This window comes from Elephas maximus, chromosome 4 (genome assembly GCF_024166365.1).
Source record: "Elephas maximus indicus isolate mEleMax1 chromosome 4, mEleMax1 primary haplotype, whole genome shotgun sequence".
In the NCBI taxonomy this organism is placed as follows: Eukaryota; Metazoa; Chordata; class Mammalia; order Proboscidea; family Elephantidae; genus Elephas; species Elephas maximus.
This window is the reverse complement of record NC_064822.1, coordinates 171,361,549-171,383,319: the sequence shown is the minus strand read 5'-3', so window position 1 is coordinate 171,383,319 and position 21,771 is coordinate 171,361,549. Positions and strand designations below refer to the sequence as shown.

The window sequence follows — 21,771 nt, the reverse complement described above, 5'->3', positions numbered from 1 at the left end:
TGCCAGACTCAAAATAGTAGTTATGTTTGAGCCCACTGCTGCAGCCACTATGTCAATCATCTCATCGAGGGTCTTCCTCTTTTTTGCTGATCCTCTACTTTAGCAAGTCTGATGTCCTTCTCCAGCGATTGGGCCCTCCTGATAACATGTCCAAAGTAAGCGAGACTGAGCCTCACCATCCTCCTTCTAAGGGGCATTCTGGTCATAAATTCTTTCAAGACAAACATCTACTGACCACATTTTCTATGGCTGGACTGAAGGAGCCGCTGGCCAAACCAAGAAGAATAAGACACAGCCCTGGGCCTCAATGGGCTCAAAGCCGAGTACGTGTCATGGGCAAGAGAAATGTGGGCATGGGGGAAGGGAATGAGATGCATTTTATAGACCGTGACTGCGCAACATGGCTACTGAGCACTTGAAATATGGCCAGTCCAAATTGAGATGTGCTATATAAGTGTGAAATAAAAGGTCCTTGAGCGGCACAAATGGTTTGCATTCAACTACTCACCTAAAGGTTGGTGGTTCAAACCTACCCAGCAGTGCTGCAGAAGAAAGGCCTGGCCATCTGCTTCTGTAAAGATTACAGCCAAGAAAACCCTATGGAGCAGTTCTACTCTGTCCTGTAAGGTCACTATGAGTCAGAACCAACTCGACAACAACAGGTTTGGTTTGGGTTAAATAAACACATTACTAAAATTAATTTCATTTGCTCTTGTTTTTAAATTGTGGCTCCTAGAAAATTTTAAATTACATATATGGTTCACATTATATTTTTAGTGAGCAGCACTATTCTAGAAAGACATTTAACCCAGGCTTAGGGAGGGGGAATCAAGGAAAGCTTCCTGGAGGAGGTTTCATCTGAGCTTATAAAAAACAGCTTTGACTGAGCAGCTTGCCATGTGCTGGGAACTTTCTACATGTTTTCTGATTGAATCCTAAATAACGGAGTTTTTGGTATTTTATTTCTGTTTCGTCATACCAGATCTCCGGTGCTTGAAGAAGTCCGGCAATCTGCCCCGCATCTCACAGTAATTGGTAGCAGAGACAGGGTGGAAACCCCGCACCCCACCAGACCTACAGGCAGATGCCGGGAAGGGAAAGCAGGTGCTCCTCCCATTCCCCCGCCCGCCACCACCACATCTCTCCCACAGAAAGCATGAGAATAGGCCAGGGCTTTGTTTCAGCTCTGTCCGTCTCGACGAGGTTAAATTTCAATTGGCTGAGAAGCTGCTTGAGTTGCGTAATTTACAGAAAAATCAAATTAGTTCGAGGCCTCTTATAATTGAGGGTAATCAGGAAATAGCTTGCCGAAAATGGCAGATTGTACAGCTGTGTCACCATGTGGAAATTGCCGAGGTCGTTTTGTCACTCGAATGCCTTTCTCCAGTTGAAATATGCCAGATTATATTCACACAGGCCGACACAGAGAAACCCCATTAGGGCACGGGGCTTACTATCCAGATTTGAATATATCGGGTCCAATTATGCTCCTGAAACAGAACAAAACAACTGCCTGTAACGCAAGCCTGATTTACATGTGGATCAAATGGCGAAATCAAAGGCGTGACATTAACGCTACCCAGACACGGGGTCTTATACAACAACTGTTACTGAGGCACTCGGCTAGGTGCTAGGGGTATGATAAACATGACCACGAGGAGACTTTTAAACCTTAAAAGTTGTATCCGCTCATTTTCTAGGATATAGGTTTTGTGTACACACATGCACACACACCTGCACACACGCATACTCACGCACACACATGCACTCATGGCCTTATAAATGAGTGCATCCAGCTTACTAATCAACACAGAGCCTGCCAGACACATACCATAAATCAAAATTGTTAGGAAATGCTCACCATGAAGAGCTAGTGGCTTCCAGGCAGGAGGAAATCATCTATCTTATTATTATTCAACAAAATTCCAAACGCGCATCTGCAAATGTCTGAGCCTGCAGTCCAGGGGCACAGCAAGGGCCTAGGCCCCCTAAGAAAAGTCCCAGGTTACTAAACTCACTCATCCACATCATGGATGCCTACCGATTAACACCAACAATGACCTCAGCATTCATTGTCCTGGGTGCTTTTTACACATGCTTTTGAATCCTCACAAACCTTTTAGACTTGTACCTTGCTCTTATTTTACAGATGAGGAAACTGAGGCTTGGGGAGGTTCAGTCACTGCCCTAAAGTCATACAGCTGGACTGGGATTCCCCAGGTCCTTCAAGTATCAAATTCTTTCCTCTGACCTAAATTGTGCCTGACTCCAGAGTCCCCATCTGTCCTGGCTTGATTGGAAATCTGACCAAGGCAGCTTCCCTGGTTCAAGAAAAATGGAGCCACTATCCACAGTGAAAGAGGCGGCCCACCATCCTAGTTTCTGCAGTAGGCTTTGCTCTTCTATTGTAATTTGCAATTAATAATGAAGCATTCTCCCAAGTGTGGCATTTAAGATCAGGTTAACGTAATATTTCATCTTTGCCAGCCAGCTGCCGTTCTGCTAGGCTGACAGTGAGTAATATCTTTGCATAAGGAGTCCGTCTACATATAAATCAATTAATCCCTCTTTGCCTGGTAGACAGCTGTTGGGTCAAAGCAAGATAATTAGATGGACTCGTCGTTTACCAGGTGGTTGGTAATGAAGGGATTAATTGACCAGCGTTGGGGACTGTACAATGTCTGCTCTTTCTGGCCTTCCCCAGCTTATAAGACCACTCGGCATCATTCTTCCCGAACAGCAATTTGAAAGGCAGAGCCCTTTTTCCCCTTCATGCTTATTTGTACGACTGTGGCTGATCCTTCAGAAGTACCCATCTGATGCCTGGCATGGAATAAGTCTGGGTTCTCCTTACAGCATCAAGAGGAGAGTGGTTCAAGTGTCCCCTTCAAGGGGCACCTCCTTATACTTTGCCTGGAGTCAGTGTATACTGGAGCTTGGCTTCTTGAACTTTCCATGTAATGCTGGCTGACTTTCCAACACACAGGACATCGGACCTATGATCTTGGCAGAGATGAAGGAAAGTCATCTCCCTGTTCTAGAAGATGAGGCTAAGTGCAAAAAACTAACATTGGGGTGTTCATATATAAAGACAGTACAAATAAGGGTAAACGACCGCATTGGATATGCTCTGAGTTGCTTTTTACGTCATGGGTTATGTGAGAATCAAAGAACCAGAGATTTTTAGAACTGGGGAGGGGCCTTAAAGACCCTCCACTCCAGTGCTCTGGCTGCCCATTAAACTCACCCAGGGAACTTTGGGAGTCTCTGAGTAGTGCTCTGTTGCTAACTGAAAGGTTGAAGGTTCAAGTCCACCCAGAGGTACCTCAGAAGAAAGGCCTGGCAATGTGTTTTTGAAAAATCGGCCACTGAAAACCCTATGAAGCACAGTTCTACTCTGACATACATGGGGTTGCCACGAGTCAAAGTCCACTCAGTGGCAACTGATTTTTTCTTTTCTTTTTAAGGGAATTTTGAAATGTACCAAATCCCTTGGTTTATCCCACATCACTAGGGGTAAGGCCTGGGCACTGGTTGTTTCTAAAAGCTTCTTTAGTGCTGGGTATGAGTGATTTCCAGCCAGGGTGGAGAACCATCGATCTAGTTCACCGCCTTTATTCTATAAATGAGGCCAAGGAAAGGACATCATTTGCCTTATTGAAGCCCCACAGTTACCAAGTCGCTGAGTCCGAAGCAGAAGCCAGACACCCACTGTGACTCGTTGGTTCCTAAGCCACCACCTACAGCATCTCCTCTCCCCTCGGGACCACCAACCCTGCTGGCAGGATAAAGGACAAACTCTCTGGAACAGCAGAAAAGACCTTATCCACCTGCTACCAGCCTACCTTTCCTGAGGTGGCAAAGGCCTCTCCTTGACTAGGGCAAATACCAGGTTCTATAAGCAAAAGGCAAATCTGCAATTGTTTATTGGACAACTACTGTCCCTTCTGTAGCCCTGGTGGTGCCGTGGTTAAGCACTTGGCTGCTTATCAAAAGGTCAGCAGTTCGAACGCCCCAGCAGCTCCGATGCAGATAGATGTGCCAGTCTGCTTTGGTAAAGATTACATCCTTGGAAACCCTATGGGGCAGTTCTACTCTGTCCTATAGAGTCACTATGAATCAGAATCAACTCAAGGGTAATGGGTTTTACTGTGCATTCCACACAATTCCGTAAGCCTCAGCCTCTGGCTCTGGGAATTTTACAACTGCTCTTGAGCACATCCCAGGCCTTGGCCTGATGTCACTGGGAAAGAGAAGCTCAAGGAAGCATTTTTCCACCTGGGAAAGATAAAGCAGTAAGATCAGGTCCACCTACAATCTAGCTCGGTCATATAGACCCAGCTCTCCCACTGAGGAGCTGTGTGACATTGAAAAATTGTTCAAGTCTTCTGAGCTTCAGTTCATTTATCTGAAAAATGGGGCTATGGAATACCTTCTGTCTTAGTTTGCTAGTGTTGTCATAATAGAAATATCACAACTGGGTGGCTTTAAATAACAGAAATTGATTGTCGCACAGTTCTGGAGGTTCGAAGTCCAAGTCAGGGTCTGGACTATGTCAGTTCCTTCCTTGTAGGTAGTCTCTTTGTTCCGTGGCTTACAGATGACCCTCATATGGTACCTGTCTTCCCCCATGCATGTGTGTCTCTGTGTCTCTTAGTAACTCAGAAATGATGAGATTTAGAACCCACCCTGCTTGGGTATGATCTGATTAACGTAACAAAGAAAACCCTCTTTCCAAACAGGATTACATCTACAGGTACAGAGCTTAGGACTCCAACACATACTTGGCGGGGGGGTAGGGTACACAATTTAATCCATAACACCTTCCTATTAGGGTTGTTGTGAAGATTAAATGAGATATGTGTGAAAATGCTGAGAATAGTCACTGACACATATTATACGCTCCATAAAAAGTATCTTTTCTTCCTTCCCCCCTCTCTCCCCTTCCTTTCGACCTTTCTTCTCTCCCTCTCTCCCTCCTAGCCAACCTTCCTGTAGAGCCTTGCCCATTGAAGACTGCCCACATCTTTCTCCTGTGGAGCAGCTGGTGGGTTTGAACCGCCAATCTTCTGGTTAGCAGCCAATGCTTCACCACTGCGCCACCGGGGCTCCTTTTGAAGGACATCTTAGCTGCTTCCAATTTCTGGCAGTAATGAATAAAGCTGCTATAAACACAGCCACAGAAATCATGCCATTCTCAGTATCCTTGAAGTCTTTTCCCTATTGATTTTGTTATTTTTTTCTCAAACAGTTCATTCAGAATACCACTGGATCCCTTGATCATGAACTGGCTCCCCAAAACGCCCAGGAAAGCCTGCAGACAACCTGATCCGGCGAACCCTACACAAGCCTCCTAGACTCAAAAACCAGATGCCATCAAGTCGATTCCAACTCATGGTGACCCCATGCATTGCAGAGTAGACCTGCACTCCATAGGGTTTTCAAGGCTGTGACCTTTCAGAAGCAGATTGCCCGGACTTTCTTCCGGGGTGCCTCTGCGTAGGTTCAAACCGTCAGTCTTTTGGTTAGTAATTGAGTACTTAGCTGTTTGCTCCGCCCAGGGACTCAGATCTTAGAAACTGACGGTCAGCCTCTGGGCTGTGCATCTTTCTTCCCGGAACGCGGTAATCACAGAGCAAGCGTAAAGGCTAAAGAAAGAACCAGGCAGGGCAGGTCTAAACCACATGCGTGATGCTGTGAAGATTTCAGGGAACCCGCCAGAGGACCCCGCAGGTGGGTGAGGCAGAAGGACAAGCTGTCTCGCCCTCGCTGGCATTTGGGGCAATTATGCCCTATTAATGGCTGACAATGCGGCGCTGCCCTGGGAGCCGAAGCCGAGCCAGGCCGGCCCACAGATGTGCTGGGCCCACAAATATGCAGTTGGCAACTTCGGAAGTCTCTGTGACTGGGCGACAGCTGATCTGATCGGCAATTACGTTTTATTTTGGGGCCAGGGAGACAGCAGAGAACCAGGAAAATTATAAGACATCAGAGTGCAGTTTTTCTAAGAATATCAGCTACAAACTTTTTTTAAACAATTGTTTTTTTTTTTAATGGCTGGAGCTTTGCAGGGCACTAAAATAAGAAAACCTTGGACGCTGAAATCAGATTATGGCCAACTTTCCCGAAGGGGCGTTTAAGCCTTTGTCCAATGAAAATCCAAGGTTGACTTTTGTTGTTGTTGTTTTGGAGGGGGGATGGATGGGATAGCGCCTGCCAAGAGAAGAGAATTTTGCTAGTAACAGAGGGTACAGCATAGAGGTAAAAAACAAAAACAAAAAAGCCTGGGTTTGTAGTTTGTTTTGGGCTTGAATCTTCCCTCTACTTCCAAATAGCTGTGCGGCCTTGGGCAATCTCCATGACCTTCTTGGCCTCAGATCCCACACACATGAAATGGGGGTGTAATACTGTTATGGATTGAACTGTGTTCCCCCAAAAGATATACTGAAGTCCTAATCCTGTAAATGTCACCTTGTTTGGAAATAGGGTCTCTGAAGATGTTACGGTTAAATTAACAGGAAGTAAGGTGGGTTCTAATCCCATTACAGTGGTGTCCTATAAAAGAGAAGAGTCACAGGGACACAAAAGGAAGATGGCCATGTGACAACCAGGGAGTTATCTTGTAGCTCTGAGCCAAGGAACGCCTGGGGCTACCGGAAGCTGAGAGAAACAAGAAAGGAGAGGAGGCCGGCTAACATCTTGAATTCGGACTCCCAGCCTCCTGAACTGTGAGACAATAATACATTTCTGTTCTGATAAGCCACCCAGTTTGTGGTAACTGCAGCTCTAGGGAACTAATGCAAACACCTATCTCCAGGCGTGGAAACCCTGGTGGCTTAGTGGTTAAGAGTTATGGCTGCTAACCAAAAGGTTGGCAGTTCAAATCCACCAGGCGCTCCTTGGAAACTGTATGGGGCAGTTCTACTCTGTCCTATAGGGTCATTATGAGTTGGAGTCATCCACTCGATGGCAGTGGGTTTTTGGGTATCTCCAGGAATACTGTAAGATTAGATGAGAAGCTTTTAAGCAACTACATAGTGTCTGGCATATAATTCCAGCACACAGTAAGGAAGGCAGTGCCTTCTGGACGTAAGGTTGGTTTCTTATCATCTAAAACAAACAGTTCCTGTTTTCGCTATGATATATCAAACCCAAATACCCAGTCAGCATGAAAAGGGGAAGCTGCATATCCACAGCAGTTTGCCTTCTACTGATTAGAGGGTTTGTCATCTGCCTCTGTGATATCATCATTCCAGGCTTGGCAACTTCAACTGCCTGGCTGGTTGGGCAAGACGAGAAACAGCAACCAAGCCCCATCAGGGACAAAGTCTGTAAATGTCTCAAAACCGAACTCAGCTCAACAGAAGCCCTTGCTTCCTCCTCTCCTCTTAACATTCCAGCCTGGGGCAGCTCAAATTATCACCAAGACAGTGCCACTGAACTTGCGTGGGAATAGGACATAATTGCAGCTTGTAAAGGAAACCAGCCTAAGAAAAAACATCCCGAGACAACATCCAGAGGAAACAGGGTGATTTTCCTGCAGGGACATTTCCCTGGTTGCCGGCTGAAGGGGCCAGACAGCTTGCCCAAGACATTACTGATAGAGGACCATGAGTCACTCTTTTCTGCTCTCACAGATGATGCCCAGAGATGCTTCTCCAGCCCCACCTCCCTCCCAAGCCCCACCACTTGCCGATGAGGCGACGCCGACTCATGGTGACCCCATGTGTGTCCAAGTAGAACTGTGCTCCACAGGGTCTTCAATGGCTGATGTTTTCGAAAAAGATCACCAAGACTTTCTTCTAAGGTGCCTCTGGGTGAACTCAAACCTCCAACCTTTCAGTTAGCAGCTGAGCATGTTAACCATTTCCACCACCCAGAGATTTCCCTCAGCCCTAGCCTACTGCTAAATAAGAATCTCACTCAGACAACACCCAACGCTACCAGAAGGAAAATTGTTCCCTACCTAGAAGGCTCATCCATTCTTTGATTGCTTTCCAAAAGAACCAGGCAGAGGCTACCTTGCCAGGCAACCCATTCATGTAAACCCTGGATAACCAGAGTAACCAGACATGTAGGGTTAAGCTCATGTGTCCTGTTCACCCCATGTGCCTGCTGCCTAGCACTGCGCTGCACATGGAGATACTCAGTAATGGCAGATGAATAAATGAATGAGTGAATGAATGAATCCACGAATGACATAACTCCATGGAGGCACCAGGCAAGGCATATCATCTCATTCAACCCTGCAGGGTTGCTGTTGTTAGCTACCATCGAGCTGGCTCCAACTCACGACGACCTTATGTATAACAGAATGAAATGTCCGCTCCTGGGCCATCTTCATGATTACTGGTATGTTTGAGCCCGTTGTTTTGGCTGTTGTGTCAATCCATCTCATTGAGGGTTTCCCTTGTTTTGCTGGCCCTCTACTTTACCAACTACAACATCCTTTTCTGGCAATTAGTTTTCCTGATGATACATCCAAAGTAAGCAAGCTGAAGTCTCACCGTCCTCACTTCTAAGGACCCTGAGGCTAGGTATTGTGAACACCATGTTATAAAGGAGGGAAAGTAGTCACAGAGAGGTTAAACAACTTACCCACAGCCACATAGCTAGTAAATGATGAAGCGGGCTTTGAACTCAGTCTGGCTCTGAAGTCAAGGCTTCAGCTATTGAAGCTACACTCATGGCCATCATACCAACCAATCACAGTTCTAGTGCCCTGACACTTGAGAATTGATTCATGCTCCCGACATTCCAGAGAGATTTTTCAGTTGAAAAAACTGAGCCCTAACAAAAACTTATCATGTATTTAAGGTTGTACAACTAGCTAGAAGTAAAGTCGGAATTTGAACCCAGGCCTTCATTCTTTCAACCACAGATATTTGGGGGCATCTGCCATAGGCCAGGCCCTGTGTTAGGTGCAGAGGATGCACTGGTGAACACGACAGCCACGGCCCATGGACTTCCCATCCAGAGAGGCGTCTACTTCAAATTGGCTCTTTCCATGACACCATATGTTGCCCATAAAATTTCTTTGGGAAAGCAGTAGCGCTTCAGCAGTTTTGTTTTGAAGGGAGAAAATGAACTGAGAATAGAGGATGTCAACAAAAAGATGGAAATGGTTTGCATCTGAACAGCATGTGTTGTTTTCAACACGGCTTACCAGAAACCCTATCCTTCGTCAAAGCCCAATTCTGTCTGCTCCTGAGGACGGGGTTTATAAACAGGCTGGGAGACTTGCCCACAATAATGAAATAGTTCAGCACCAAATGAAACCCAAATATCAAATTCTCTGCTGAGTCACCATGGAACCTAGTAAAGGAAGCTTCAGGTAATACAGGTAGTCCCTGACTTACGACGGGGTTCCGTTCCAACGAATTCATTGTAAGTGGGTTCCGACATAAGTCAAATACCTTTTTTTTTTTTTTAATTTTTTTAGTTTTCATTATTGCCTTTTATTATCAGTATCTTTACCGTTTTGAACAGTAAATCATAAAACTGAACATCTGCAAATGACACCTGAGTAATAACATCAGCAAATTGCACACAGCAACGTATTACTAAATGATCAGATGTACAAAACAAGAAAGAACGGACATTAAGGGTGGTTCGTCATTAACTCAAATACATCGTAAATCAGGGACTACCTGCAGTGAGTTTGCAATTACCTAGCTAATCTGGCCTAGTCACACCTAGAGCTCAAGGCGGTGAGGGTTAAAGGGGGATGAATTAACCTGGTTAGACCACCCACAAGGCACACTCAGGAGTTCATTTTCCAGAAGTGGGTGCTAGAGATTGGAAAAAAACTGTGGGATCAGAACATTCTCAAGTTCATCCCTTTTGCTAAACTTCTGGAAATTCAGCACCTTTGATGCCCAAGCATTGTCTTCTTCCAGCCAGCACCCTCGTCCACAGAACACTAAAGTAAGAATGTGATTACAAAATAAAGCCTAGAGACTATAGCCAAATCAGAACACTTTTTTTCCCCTCTTTTAACAGCTGTGGAAAGTCAGCAGTTGTTGGTAGTTGTTCACGCACCAGCTCCCAGTGTCAAGTGCTAATTAATGTTCCTGCAAAAGGCCCAGCCCTGGAGTGTCCACATCAAGACCCACACACCCCACAGAAGCCGTTGCCATGGCAACCAGCCCTCCTAACTTTGCTCCTAGCTTTCCAAGGAAGATACTTTTCCTTGGTTGGAGCTTATTTTGCACGAAGAGTAGTTCCTTTAATAATCAACAGCGCAGAGGCTATGTGTGCCACCTGGTTAAATTAATGAGTCACATTTACTGTAACAGTCACTTAGCAAAAAGTCCCTGCACACAAGGGAGTCTTGCCAAGCTGGCAAGGTTGAAGTAGGGCTCGTGAGGCATTGTTGGGCTTGAACAATGGGATGTGAGAGCAGGCAATGAGTTTGTCCATGTGCAATCCTTCTTCGGTGGTGCCTCATGAAAGACAGCACAGGCCAGCCAGCTCTTCAATGTCAGGGCCTCTTTGCTGGGACTGGACCTGCTATGGTGTGGATCTCATGGGTCTAAAACCTAGGCAGGCCTGAAAGCTTAGAACCAAACTGAGGCACTTCCCCAATTCTAAATACCTCTCCCTGGGATTGCAGAGACATTAGATGGAGAAAAGGTAACTAAGAAAGCCACCATTGAAGATAAAATGCCAGGCAGTGAAAGGACGTTTCAAATCCCCAAGGAACGTGCTACTGGAAAGTTTCAGCCAAAACAATCAAAAACAAAATGACGCAGGGTGACAGAGCCACGAAAGCAGGCAATTTCCCAAGGCTTACCTGGGTGGGGTTGTAGAGCTCCTGAAGAGGGCTTCGGGACCCCTTCCTGCAGCAGATGTCCACACCAAAGGGATTCCTCCGCATGACTGAGGAAAGAAAGTGAAGTCTCATCAGAAGTGAGCAACAAAGGCCTGTTGTCTGACAAAGACAAAGTCACAGAGGAGGGAAGAAGAAATAAGAGGGAAGGAAGACAGATAACCAGCTTGTAAAAAGAAAGATTTGCACTGTTGCTCCCATATCCAATGCCTGCATCTCCACCACTGTCTTCTCCAACACTCACGCGTCTCCACGTCTGCCCCCCTTAAAAAAAAAAAAGGTGCCATGGTGTCAATTCCAACTCATGGCAACCCCACGTTTCAGAATAGAACTGTGCTCCATCGGGTTTTCAATGGCTGTGATCTTTCGGAAGTAGATCTCCAGGCCTTTCTTTCGAGGCATATCTCGGTGGCATATCTTGGTGGATTGGAAGCACCAACCTTTTGGTTAGCAGCCAAGCACTTAACTGGTTGCACTACCTAGGGACTCCTTCTCCACATCCCCTCCCCTGAAAAACAAAAACCCACTGCCGTAGAATCGATTCCGACTCACAGTTACCCCTCTATAAGACAGAGTAGAACTGCCCCATAGGGTTTCCAAGGCTGTAATCTTTATGGAAGCAGACTGCGGCAATCTACTTCTGAAAAACCAGTCCCTGAAAAGCCTAAGAAGCACAGTTCTACTCTGATACACACGGGTCGTCATGAGTCAACAGCAACTGGTTTTTATGGACACGGAAATTTGGATTTCACATAATTTTCACATGTCAGGAAATACTCTTTTTTTGATTTGCTTTTCAACTGTTTAAAAAGGTAAATCCATTCTTAGTTCTTGGGCTGTACAAAAACAAGTGGTGGGCTGGATATGGCCCACGGGCCACTAGTTTGTGGACTCCTGACCACAAGGTTGTCGGTTCGAACCCACCCAGAGGCTCCTTAGGAGAAAGACCTGGTGATCTGCTGTCAGAAAGATTAAAGCCAAGAAAACCCTATGAGGCCATTCTGCTCTGTCACATGGGGTCACTATTAGTAAATTGACTCTACGGCGCCTAACAACTACAAAGCTCTAGGGGACAGTCCCAGGTATTCGAGAGGCCAGTGTATAAGCTCCTTACACACCCTCAGTGCCCTGTGGCCCTACCAGGGGAGCAGGGCGGGGGCGGGGGGGTGGTCTATACACAAATGTCAGTCCAGAAAAGCCATTAGAATTTGATTAGGCCGCATGAGAAACACTGGCTCTTTGTTCCTCCACGTTGCCCCAAGAAAAGGGGAAAAAAAATCCCTGTTGTGTTTTTCTTTAATTTATTACTTCATTTTTCATTTCCACCAAAAACGAGGTAAACTGTTAAATGCATGCAAGTTGCTCTCGGTGCACAATGGCATAGCAACACTTCGGTGGAGAAAAAACAACCGTAACACTTGTAAAATTATGCTCACGCCATACAAGATTAAATTCCCCCCATGGCGGCAGACAGGCTCCCGGGGCCTGTGGGTGTGGGGCTGCCTCGGTGAAAACTCTACCGTGGAACCCATTAAAATTCACTTTTATGGGGGACAATATTATTTAATTGGTTTATTTTTCTAATACAAGGCCTTTAAAAGGCTTTGACCGTGTGCGGCCTGCAACTTGGGCCCTTTGCCTTGCACCCTCCAGCCCTGCCTGTGACTTCACAGGGAGCCCTGTGAACCAGCTTTGGCACCCCAGGCCACAAAAGCCAAAAGGGCCTTGTGTGCTTTTTATGGGAATGATAACAACCTCAACATCTGTGGAATGCTCGTTGTGTGCCAGGCCCTAGGTTAAGTGTAATCCTCACCCACCATGAAGCTTATAGATAACCACTCTGGAGTCTCTGCTAACTTCAGGAACTTGACCAAGGTCAAGGTCATGTGGGTGGACAGTAGCCAAGCAGAGACTCAAACTGGCAGGTTTTGCCTCACTGGTAAGCAGTGTGCCACCTCCCCACCCCACCCCTGCTCAGCCTGGCCCGTCAAGAGGAAGGTGACCGCTAAGGCATCGGCCACCGCTGCCCACCAGGGTTGGAAGCCCAGGTCAGCATTTCTCCTCCTACACCCACATGGCCAGAAGGGGCCCAGACTCAAAAAAACTAAACCACTTGCCCTTAAGTTGATTCTGTCTCATGGCAACCCCACGTGTGTCAGAGTAGAACTGTGCTCCATAGGGTTTTCAATGGCCGATTTTTTCAAAAATAGATTGCCAGGCCTTTCTTTTGAGGTGCCGAGTATGTTAGCTGTTTGCACCACCCACGGACTCCTGTTACACAGCAGGTTCTCAAAAAAGTTTTCTGCATAAGCCAGGACTTTACATTTCCTCTAAGCGCATCAGACAATTTATTTCCTCCTATATTTAGAGGAGGAAACCCCGGTAGCATAGTGGTTAAGAGCTACTGCTGCTAACCAAAAGGTCGACAGTTCGAATCCACCAGGTGCTCCTTGGAAACCGTATGGGGCAGTTCTACTCTGCCCTTCAGGGTCGCTATCAGTCAGAATCGACTCGACGGCAATGGGTTATATTTAGAGGAAGGAGCCCTGGTGGTGCAGTTGTTAGATGCCCGGCTGCTAACCAAAAGGTCAGTGGTTCAAACCCACCAGGGGCTCTGCAGGAGAAATATGTAGCAATCTTCTCCTGTAAAGATTCACAGCTTTGGAACCCTCTCGGGGCAGATCTACTCTGTCCTACAGGGTCACTATGAGTCGGCATCAACTCAGTGGCATCAGGTATTCTCAGAGGAAACAGCCATGGCATTGGCTGCTGTTATTTTCTTCCTTTGAAAATGAAAGGTCTGGTGATCAAAAGGCCTGAGAATGGAATCCTGTAGGACACTGCTGTCCACCCACCACCATGAGTTTTATTTAGCTACATTTACATCTTCCTTTCTAAACTCAAATCAATGAAATTAAGGACAGCTTTTCAAGAACCTAATTGGGTCGACTTACAGTATGATTTCATGGACCCGGGAACAGTTCTGATATTCCAAGATATATAAATGAAGCTAAAAGTACAATTATGCCACTTGTGTTTAAACACCTTTTTGAAGTGGACACCCTACTCCCCTCCTTGCAAACACAGCCTCCAGGAAGTCAGCAAACCTGGGGCAGGCGGTAGAAAGTCAGCTCCCGACAAAGGGATCCGTCCCCTCGCAGTCTCTGCGGGCTGCCCTGTGATCCTGTCAGTGCTGCTGGGGCAGAAAGCAGCTGCCGGATCGTTAGTTCAGGCCTGAAGACATAAAACAAAAATGCTGTGGGGCCCTGGGCGGCAACTTGCCTTTGATACATTTCATCAAACCAAAGGCATAGACAATTCTGAGAGCCCAGCCCCCTCAATTTACAGAAGACACTCAAGGAGCTTAAGCACTTGCCCAGGGTCCCCGATGCAGTATCAACAGAGGCAGGGCAGCAGAACTCAGTAATTGTTAATAATAAAAACCATGAGAACGACCGTTTATTGGGAATTTATCATGTGCCCGGCATGACGCTGAGCCCTTTTCTTGCTTCATTTAATCCTCATAAAAACTCTGTAAGTTAGATATAATAATAATGATAATAACCACATCATTTGTTCCCATTTTACATGTGAAGAAACTGAAGCCCAGAGAAGTTAAGGAACTTGCCTAAGATCGCACAGCCACCAAACGGCAGGACAAATAGGACATTCAATCCCAGGTCAGTCCGTTTCCAGAACTGGTGCTCCTGACCACGTCACCATGCTATTTCTAAAGGCAGCAAAAGATGATTCTGATAATACTTTTATCATTGATAGCTCTCAGCACAAAAACCAGGGCTCTCAATTCTCTCCCCACTCAGAGCAAAAGCACTTCTGGACCAAATCACCCAAATCCAAATGGGTCTCTCTCCTCCCGCTGGCAAAACAACTGCCACACTCCGAAACCCAGCTGACTTCGGACACTTCCCAAATCTCCTGATTTGCTAACAGCCTGGGCATGATCCATCATTGCTCCCAGGTTTGGAAAGTGTAGAGCAGCAAGGCAATTACAGAGATGTTTTTGCAAACGCACACGTCTGTGCTGATGCCCCAGTGCAGTGCGGACCAGCCCATCTGTCAAGGAGATGCTGGGATGGGACAGCGTCTGATCCAACCTCACGGAGTTAGAGGAAGAGCAAGGCGTACACCCAGCTCCCTCAGAGGGAGCCATTCCTACAATGCCCGGCCGTTCTGCTTTGCAGCCATGTGACTCACAGCCTGCCCTGAAGGACGTGAAGACAGAGTCCCCACCACCACCCAGCTCCTGGCCTGAAGGTCACTGTGCTGAAATTATGGTGACTATGGAGCTTTTTTTCTTTCAGTGCTAAAACCAGGAAAGTCCCTGGCAAACTGGGACAAGTTGTCGTCACCCAGAAGTGCCTTTTGAAACATGGGAATGTACAGGAGTTGAAGTCCACTAGAGCTGGATTCAAACCCTGGCTTCACCACTAACTAGCCTAGGGACCATAAACATTTTACAGGTTGTGATCCATAGGGTTTTCATTGGCTTATTTTTGAAAGTAGATCATCAGGCCTTTTTTCCTAGTGTCTTAGTCTGGAAGCTCTGCTAAAACCTGTCCACTATGGGTGACCCTACTGGTATTTGAAATATCAGTGACAGAGCTTCCAGCATCATAGCTACACACAAGCCACCAGAGTACAATACACAGGTGGTGTTTCTTTATTTAGACCTCATCTCATTCCAAAAAGAATTTGAGGCAAGACTGGGAAAACATTTTATTTAATTCTACAGTCAAAATGGAGTCCTTAAATAAAATTTCAAGGCAGGGAATAATACAGCTGGACTTCTGCTTTTTAAACCATCTTGCTGCCACTGGAAAGGGGGAATCCGACGGTAGGTAGTCAAAGGAGTGCGTCCTGTCAGGAGCAGCGCCTCAGAACTGTGGCTTCGGCACCAGACACCGCCATGAGAGACTCAGTCAAGCAATCACTTAACTGTGCCTTAGAGTTGTGAGCCCAACAGAAAGGAAAAGAATCTGGAATGAAATGAAATCCCTGGTAGGGTTTGGTCTTCTGTGGAAGTACATTTGAATTAAAAAGTAAGTGACCTGAGTCTGGGTCATGGGCAGAGCTCAGCTCCCTCGTAGGGGTCTGCTAGTGAAGAAACTTAGACCACAGAGGCTCAACCCAAAAAATTGCTTGGGAAGGTAACCCCAAAATTCTTCGAGCTGACAAAACTGTTTCCTTAAAACCCCAAATGATTTAAAACTAAGTTCGGAAAATTCCACAACAGGCCAACGTTCTAGTTAGCAGCTGCAGCTCTTAACCACTACGCCACCAAGGTTTCCAGGGGGCAAAGATATAGAAACAGAAAGTAGGTAAGTGGTCACCTAAAGCTGAGGAAAGGAGCCCTGGTGGCGCAATGGTTAAGCGCTCAGCAGTGAACCAAAAGGTTGGCGGTTTGAACCCACCCGTGGCTCCTCAGGAGAAGAAAAGATTACAGCCTAGAAAACCTTATGCGGGAGTTCTACCACACAGGGTCGCCGTGAGTTGAAACGACAAAGGCTGGGGGTGGAAATGGGGAGTGACGGTTAATGGACACAAGGTTTCTTTCTAGGGTGATGGAAATGTTCTAAAATTAGATCGTGGCAGTGGTTGTACAACTGTCACTAGGGCAAATTCACAGGAGAATTTTATGCTATGCAAATTATATCTCAATAAAGCTGTTTCATAAAAGTACAGAAATGTTTAAAAATAAAACCCACAATGTTAATATTATCAAGATTTTGACCTATTGGAGAAGATCTACCTTGCCATTCCAATATGAAAGATTTAACTGAACAAACTATTTGACTTACAACTTCAAATTGAAATGCAAGTTTATACCTAATATTGGAATCTTCAAGTAATTTAAAATTCACTCGATTTCTAAGTTTGAGGTACTAGATTTATAGGGATTACTTAAATACTTAGGGAAGTTCTTTGCTAATCAGGCAACCGAAGCACTCAAAAAAGAAATTAAATGTTACATGCAGTTTAAGACGTTAAAAGAAGGCTAAGTTAAAGGACCAGATATTAATCAAAGGCCACCCTAAACGTGACTGTTAAGGGTGGGGAGCCTGGGTGTCTGGCTGAAGGGGAACCTGCCTATCCCACCTCCCACCCTCACCTCCCAGCAGCATAAATTCTGTTCCCAAAAACCCTCTACAACGATGGAAGAATCTCATTGTTGAGAAACTTAAGACCCTGTGGAAAAACACAGTTTGAGGAATTGAAATTGGCAGTTAATCTGGAAAAGCCCTCATAAATGACGTTTTATATTCACTAAAATACAAAACAAGGGCCACACCACTGGCAATACCCATCATATTAATGACACTTTACACACCTTAAATGAGTCACTGTGGGCGTTCTACGGTTAATTTTCAGTTACCCTCCCTCGCCTGCGAGAGAAATTTTACACTGCCCCCTGCCGTTTCCCTGGAACACTTATAAATTTATTTTGCAGTGATGCAGAAAATTTGCCAAAATTCTTCTTTCCCTGTGCCTGCTGCTCCAAGTCTGGTTTTATGACTTGGAGACATTGATGTCTGCCTCTGGGGTTCCCCCTTGGCTTCGGAGACACAGAACGAGGCCGAGGCCGTGCTTGGGAAGAGACGCCTTCCAGGTATCCTACATTCAAGCTTTTCAAGCACGGCGGGGGAGTTTCTTCACCTGCCCCCTCCCTTCAAGTAGAGAAGTCAGCTCCACTCTGCACAGGGTAACTTCATGCTAATAAGGTTGGACTGTGCAGGGCGACATGGCAACCCAATCTCCTTGAAGCTGGCTTCTCGCTCAGAGCCACACAGCCTCTTCAAAGGTCCAAGGGAACTGTCACCTGCCTTCGGTCTCTCTTGAGGCCACCTGGGCAAAACTTCAGCCTGCCCAGGCTTTTCTCCACCCTTGTCCTAGAAGATTTTAAGGGGTAGTGGCTAAGACCATGGTGTCATGGTTTGAATGATGTCTTCGCAAAATTCCGGTCCACTTGGAACCTCAGGGTCTTTGCAGATGTAACTGGTTAAAATGAGGTCATACAGGTTAGTCGCTGTTGTTGTTGTTGTTGTTGGCTGTCCAGGAGTCAGCCCTCAACTCATGGCAACCCCGTGTGTTACTGAGTAGAACTGCTCCATAGAGTTTTCAAGGCTGTGACCTTTCAGAAGCAGATCTCCAGGCCTTTCTTCCTTGGCACCACTGGGTAGGTTCAAACTGCCAACCTTTAGTAGTCGAGTGCAAACCGTTCCCACCACTCAGGGGCCTTACTGGGTTAGGGTGGGCCCAAATCCAATGTGAGCCCTGGTGGCACAGTGATTAAGAGCTATGGTTGCTAACCAAAAGGTCAACGGTTCAAATCCATCAGCTGCTCCTTGGAAACCCTATGGGGCAGTTCTACTCTGTCCTATAGGGTCGCTATAAGTCGGAATCAACTCAACGGCTACGGGTTTGTTTATTTTTAAATCCAATGACTGGTGCCCTTAAAGAGGAGGAGACACAGAGAGATACACACGGAAGACGGCCATGTGAAGATTAAGGCAGAGATCAGGGTGCTGCAGCTGCAAGCTAAGAACACCAAGGATTGCCGGGAGCCACCAGAAGCTCCGAAGAGGCGAGGAAGGACCTTCCCTAGAACCTTCAGGGCAAACATGCCTTGATTTGGAATATCTGGCCTCCAGAGCTGTGAAAGAATAAATCTCTATTGTTTTAAGCCACCCAGTGTGTGGCAATTTGTTACAGCAGCCCTACGAAACTAATACACACTGGTTCACATCCCATGTGACCTTGACAAGATAATCAATCTCTTGGCCTCAGTTACCTCACCTGTAAAATGGGAATAACAATACTGCCTACCTGCTACGGTTGTTGTGAGGGCTAAATGAGTCAATCCATGTCAAGTGTGTGGAGCAGGGCTCTGTCTCAGGCAAGAGCTCAATAAGCTATATTTAGCTACCATTCCTCGTGTCCAAAACCCAATGCTGTCGATTTCCGACTCATAGCAACCCTATAGGACAGAACAGAACTGCTCTGTAGGGTTTCCAAGGCTGTGATCTTTACGGAAGCAGATTGTCCAATCTTTCTCCTGAGGAGCAGCTGGTGGGTTGGAATTGCTGACCCTTTTGATTGGCAGCTGAGTGCTTTAACCACTGTGCCACCAAGGCTTCTCCTCATGTCCAGTACCTTTTTTTCCCTAATTCTCCCCCAAAAGAGCGCCTCAAAACCCCCTTATAGTCCAACCAAAAATTTCACTGTTATGGAAATGATACATACACATTAATCTCTGGACACAAAAATATTTCATGAATCAGAGAGAAACTATTACACCATTTGTACTGGCTTCCCAGAACTGCTGTAACAAAATACCACAAACTGGGTGGCTTATAAGAATGAACATTTCTTATCTCACAGTTCCGGAGCCCAGGAGTCCAAGTTCAGGGCACAGGCAGGGCCATGCTCTCTCTACTCCCTCCAGGGGAAGATCCTTCATTGCCTCTTCCAGCTTCTGGTAGCCCCAGGCATTTCTTGTTCCTTGGTTTGAAGAGGCACCTTCACAGGGCCATCTCCCCCTACCCCGTGTGTCTCTCTGTGTCCTTCCTCCTCTTTTATAACGGCATCCCTCAGATGGGATTAGGACCCACTCTACACCCGTATAACCTCATGTTAGCTGATAACATCTTCAAAGACCCTATTTCCAAACACGTCATGTTCACAGCTACTGGGGGTTAGTTAGGACTTCAACGTATCTTTTTGGGTCCTGGTGGTGAAGTGGTTAAGAGCTCAAGCTGCTAACCAAAAGGTCAGCAGTTCGAATTCACCAGCAGCTCCTCGGGAACCCTGTGTGGCAGCTCTACTCTGTCCTATAGGGTCACTATGAGTCGAAATTGACTCAAGAGCAATGGGTTTTTGGTTTTATTCAATCTGTAACACCGTTAATGGAAAGAAGGAGTTGGTGATTTACAATGGTGATGCACTTTGGCTTTGCTCAAGGCAAGCATGAGGCAACTGCGGGATGCTGAGATGGGGCTGTTGAACAGACAGTGCGTGCAGCTTTCCTCCAGAAGCAAGAGACAGAAAAGAGATGATTTCCCACAAAGAAGGACATAAGGAGTCCTGGTAGCACAACAGTTACACTCTGGGTAGCTAACAGAAAAACTGGCAGTTCGAACCCACCCCACGCGGCTCCACGGGAGAAAGACCTGGCGATCTGCTCCCGTAAAGATTACAGCCTAGAAAACAATACGGGGCAGTTCTATTGTCACGTGAGGCCACTATGAGTCGGAATTACTTGACAACACCCAACAATGCAGAAAGACGTGCTCAGAGTAATAAAGTGTTTCAGCCTTCCTAGGCAGCCACTCATCTATCAAAACCCATATTTTCAGTTCTGTATGGCTAGATGAGTTAAAGCTGAAAATCATTTTAATTGTTCATTTGTATTTTTTTCTCCTGACATTTTTTCTGGCACGAGATGCTAACAGGGAAAACACTGATTTTAAAAATATCCTCATTTGCACTACGTCACTGGAGCCATGAAGAATGTTTACACCCCTCGGATCTACCAGTTCCTCTCTTGGGAAATTACACCACGGGAATAATTCAACAAAAGCCAAGACATTTATGCACAAAGATGTTTACTACGTAACATTTCCCCTCTAATGGCTCCAAACTGGAAATACTCTATATTCCCAAGATTAAAGGAATAATTTCATAAATCATAGCTAATTTAGGTACACCATTAATAAATCACAGTATATTAACCAGTCGAAAAATGATTGTTATTAAAATAACTTTGAAAACACGGAAATGGGGCTTAAGTGAAAGCAGCAGAATTCAAAATACTGTGAGGATTAGGATCTCTGCTCTATAAAGATATCCCACCAGTTGCCACTGAGTCAGTTCCAACTCATGGCAACCCCATGAGTTGTACAGGGTTTTCAATGGCTGATTTTTCAGAAGCAGATTGTCAGGCCTTTCTTCGGAGGCACCTCTGGGTAGACCCAAACTGCCAACCTTTTGGTTAACAGCAGAGCATGTTAACCATTTGCACCACCCAGGGACACCATGTAAAGATATCTACACATATAAAAGACAGCATATAAAAAGAAAAACAATTGTTAGCATGGCTTTTATGCTTTCTTTCATGTCCTATATTATTTTTTCCACTTAAAGATGATGACTTCAATATGTTAGATCCATGTCAACTCTAAGTGTTAAAGATGCTACTGAAAGCCAGGGAAGTTCTAAAGAAAGACTTGGAATGTTCCCAAAGAAAACACAAAAAAATTATCGGCAGCCACTGATGTGGACTTCCCTCCGCAGTAGGTCTTTGACAAATGAGAACACGATGAGTGTGTTTAATTTTTGCATGTCTCAGGCTATACACTGCCCCGTTTTAAGTTGTTGCCCCCGTTTTAAGTTGTTGCCCCTGTTTTAAGTGTTGCTGCCCAGCTTTCAGTGTTGCAGGCGGGAGGGAGATAAAAGGCATTGCCGGAGAAGATCCAAGAATGGGTGGGGGAGCCCTGGGCTGGGGGCAGAGCAGGCACACGCATGCTGTGGGGGAAGCAGTGATGCACTCCCAATGTTATTCTTCTTGAAATGTGGTCAGAGGGAAAGGCCATTGCAGCTGCATCCTATTAAACATGCCCACTCTCCCATCTCCCTCCCTTCCGCCTTCCTTTCTCTTGAATTCAAGATGCAACCCTGAACCTCACTCCACCACAGTCCCTCTAAAGACACGCAGTGGGATTTCAAAGAACCCAAGGAAGGCCAAAGCTACTGTAGTGATGGTCCCCAGAGACACGCTGGCATTTTGAAACTTGTTTTTTTTTTTTTTTCTAAAGTATCTTCGTGAAAAAATGGCGACCAAATCCTTTCTTCAGAAAGTAAGGAAAATCATGCATAAATCTCCTGGTGCCATGATAAGCAGGCAGGCACGCCCTTCCGGCATG

At 46.0% G+C, this 21,771-nt stretch overlaps 1 protein-coding gene across 3 annotated transcripts in view; it reads right to left on the bottom strand.

Annotated features, from left to right (window-relative positions):
• CHST11 (carbohydrate sulfotransferase 11) overlaps positions 1-21,771 on the bottom strand; it is a 342,410-nt gene that overhangs the window by 156,451 nt on the left and 164,188 nt on the right. For all 3 annotated transcript variants that reach the window (XM_049884221.1, XM_049884220.1, XM_049884219.1), the window contains exon 2: positions 10,796-10,881. In XM_049884221.1, the coding sequence (XP_049740178.1) occupies positions 10,796-10,879 (84 nt within the window). In that variant the 5' untranslated portion in view covers positions 10,880-10,881. The remainder of the gene's footprint in view (positions 1-10,795; positions 10,882-21,771) is intronic.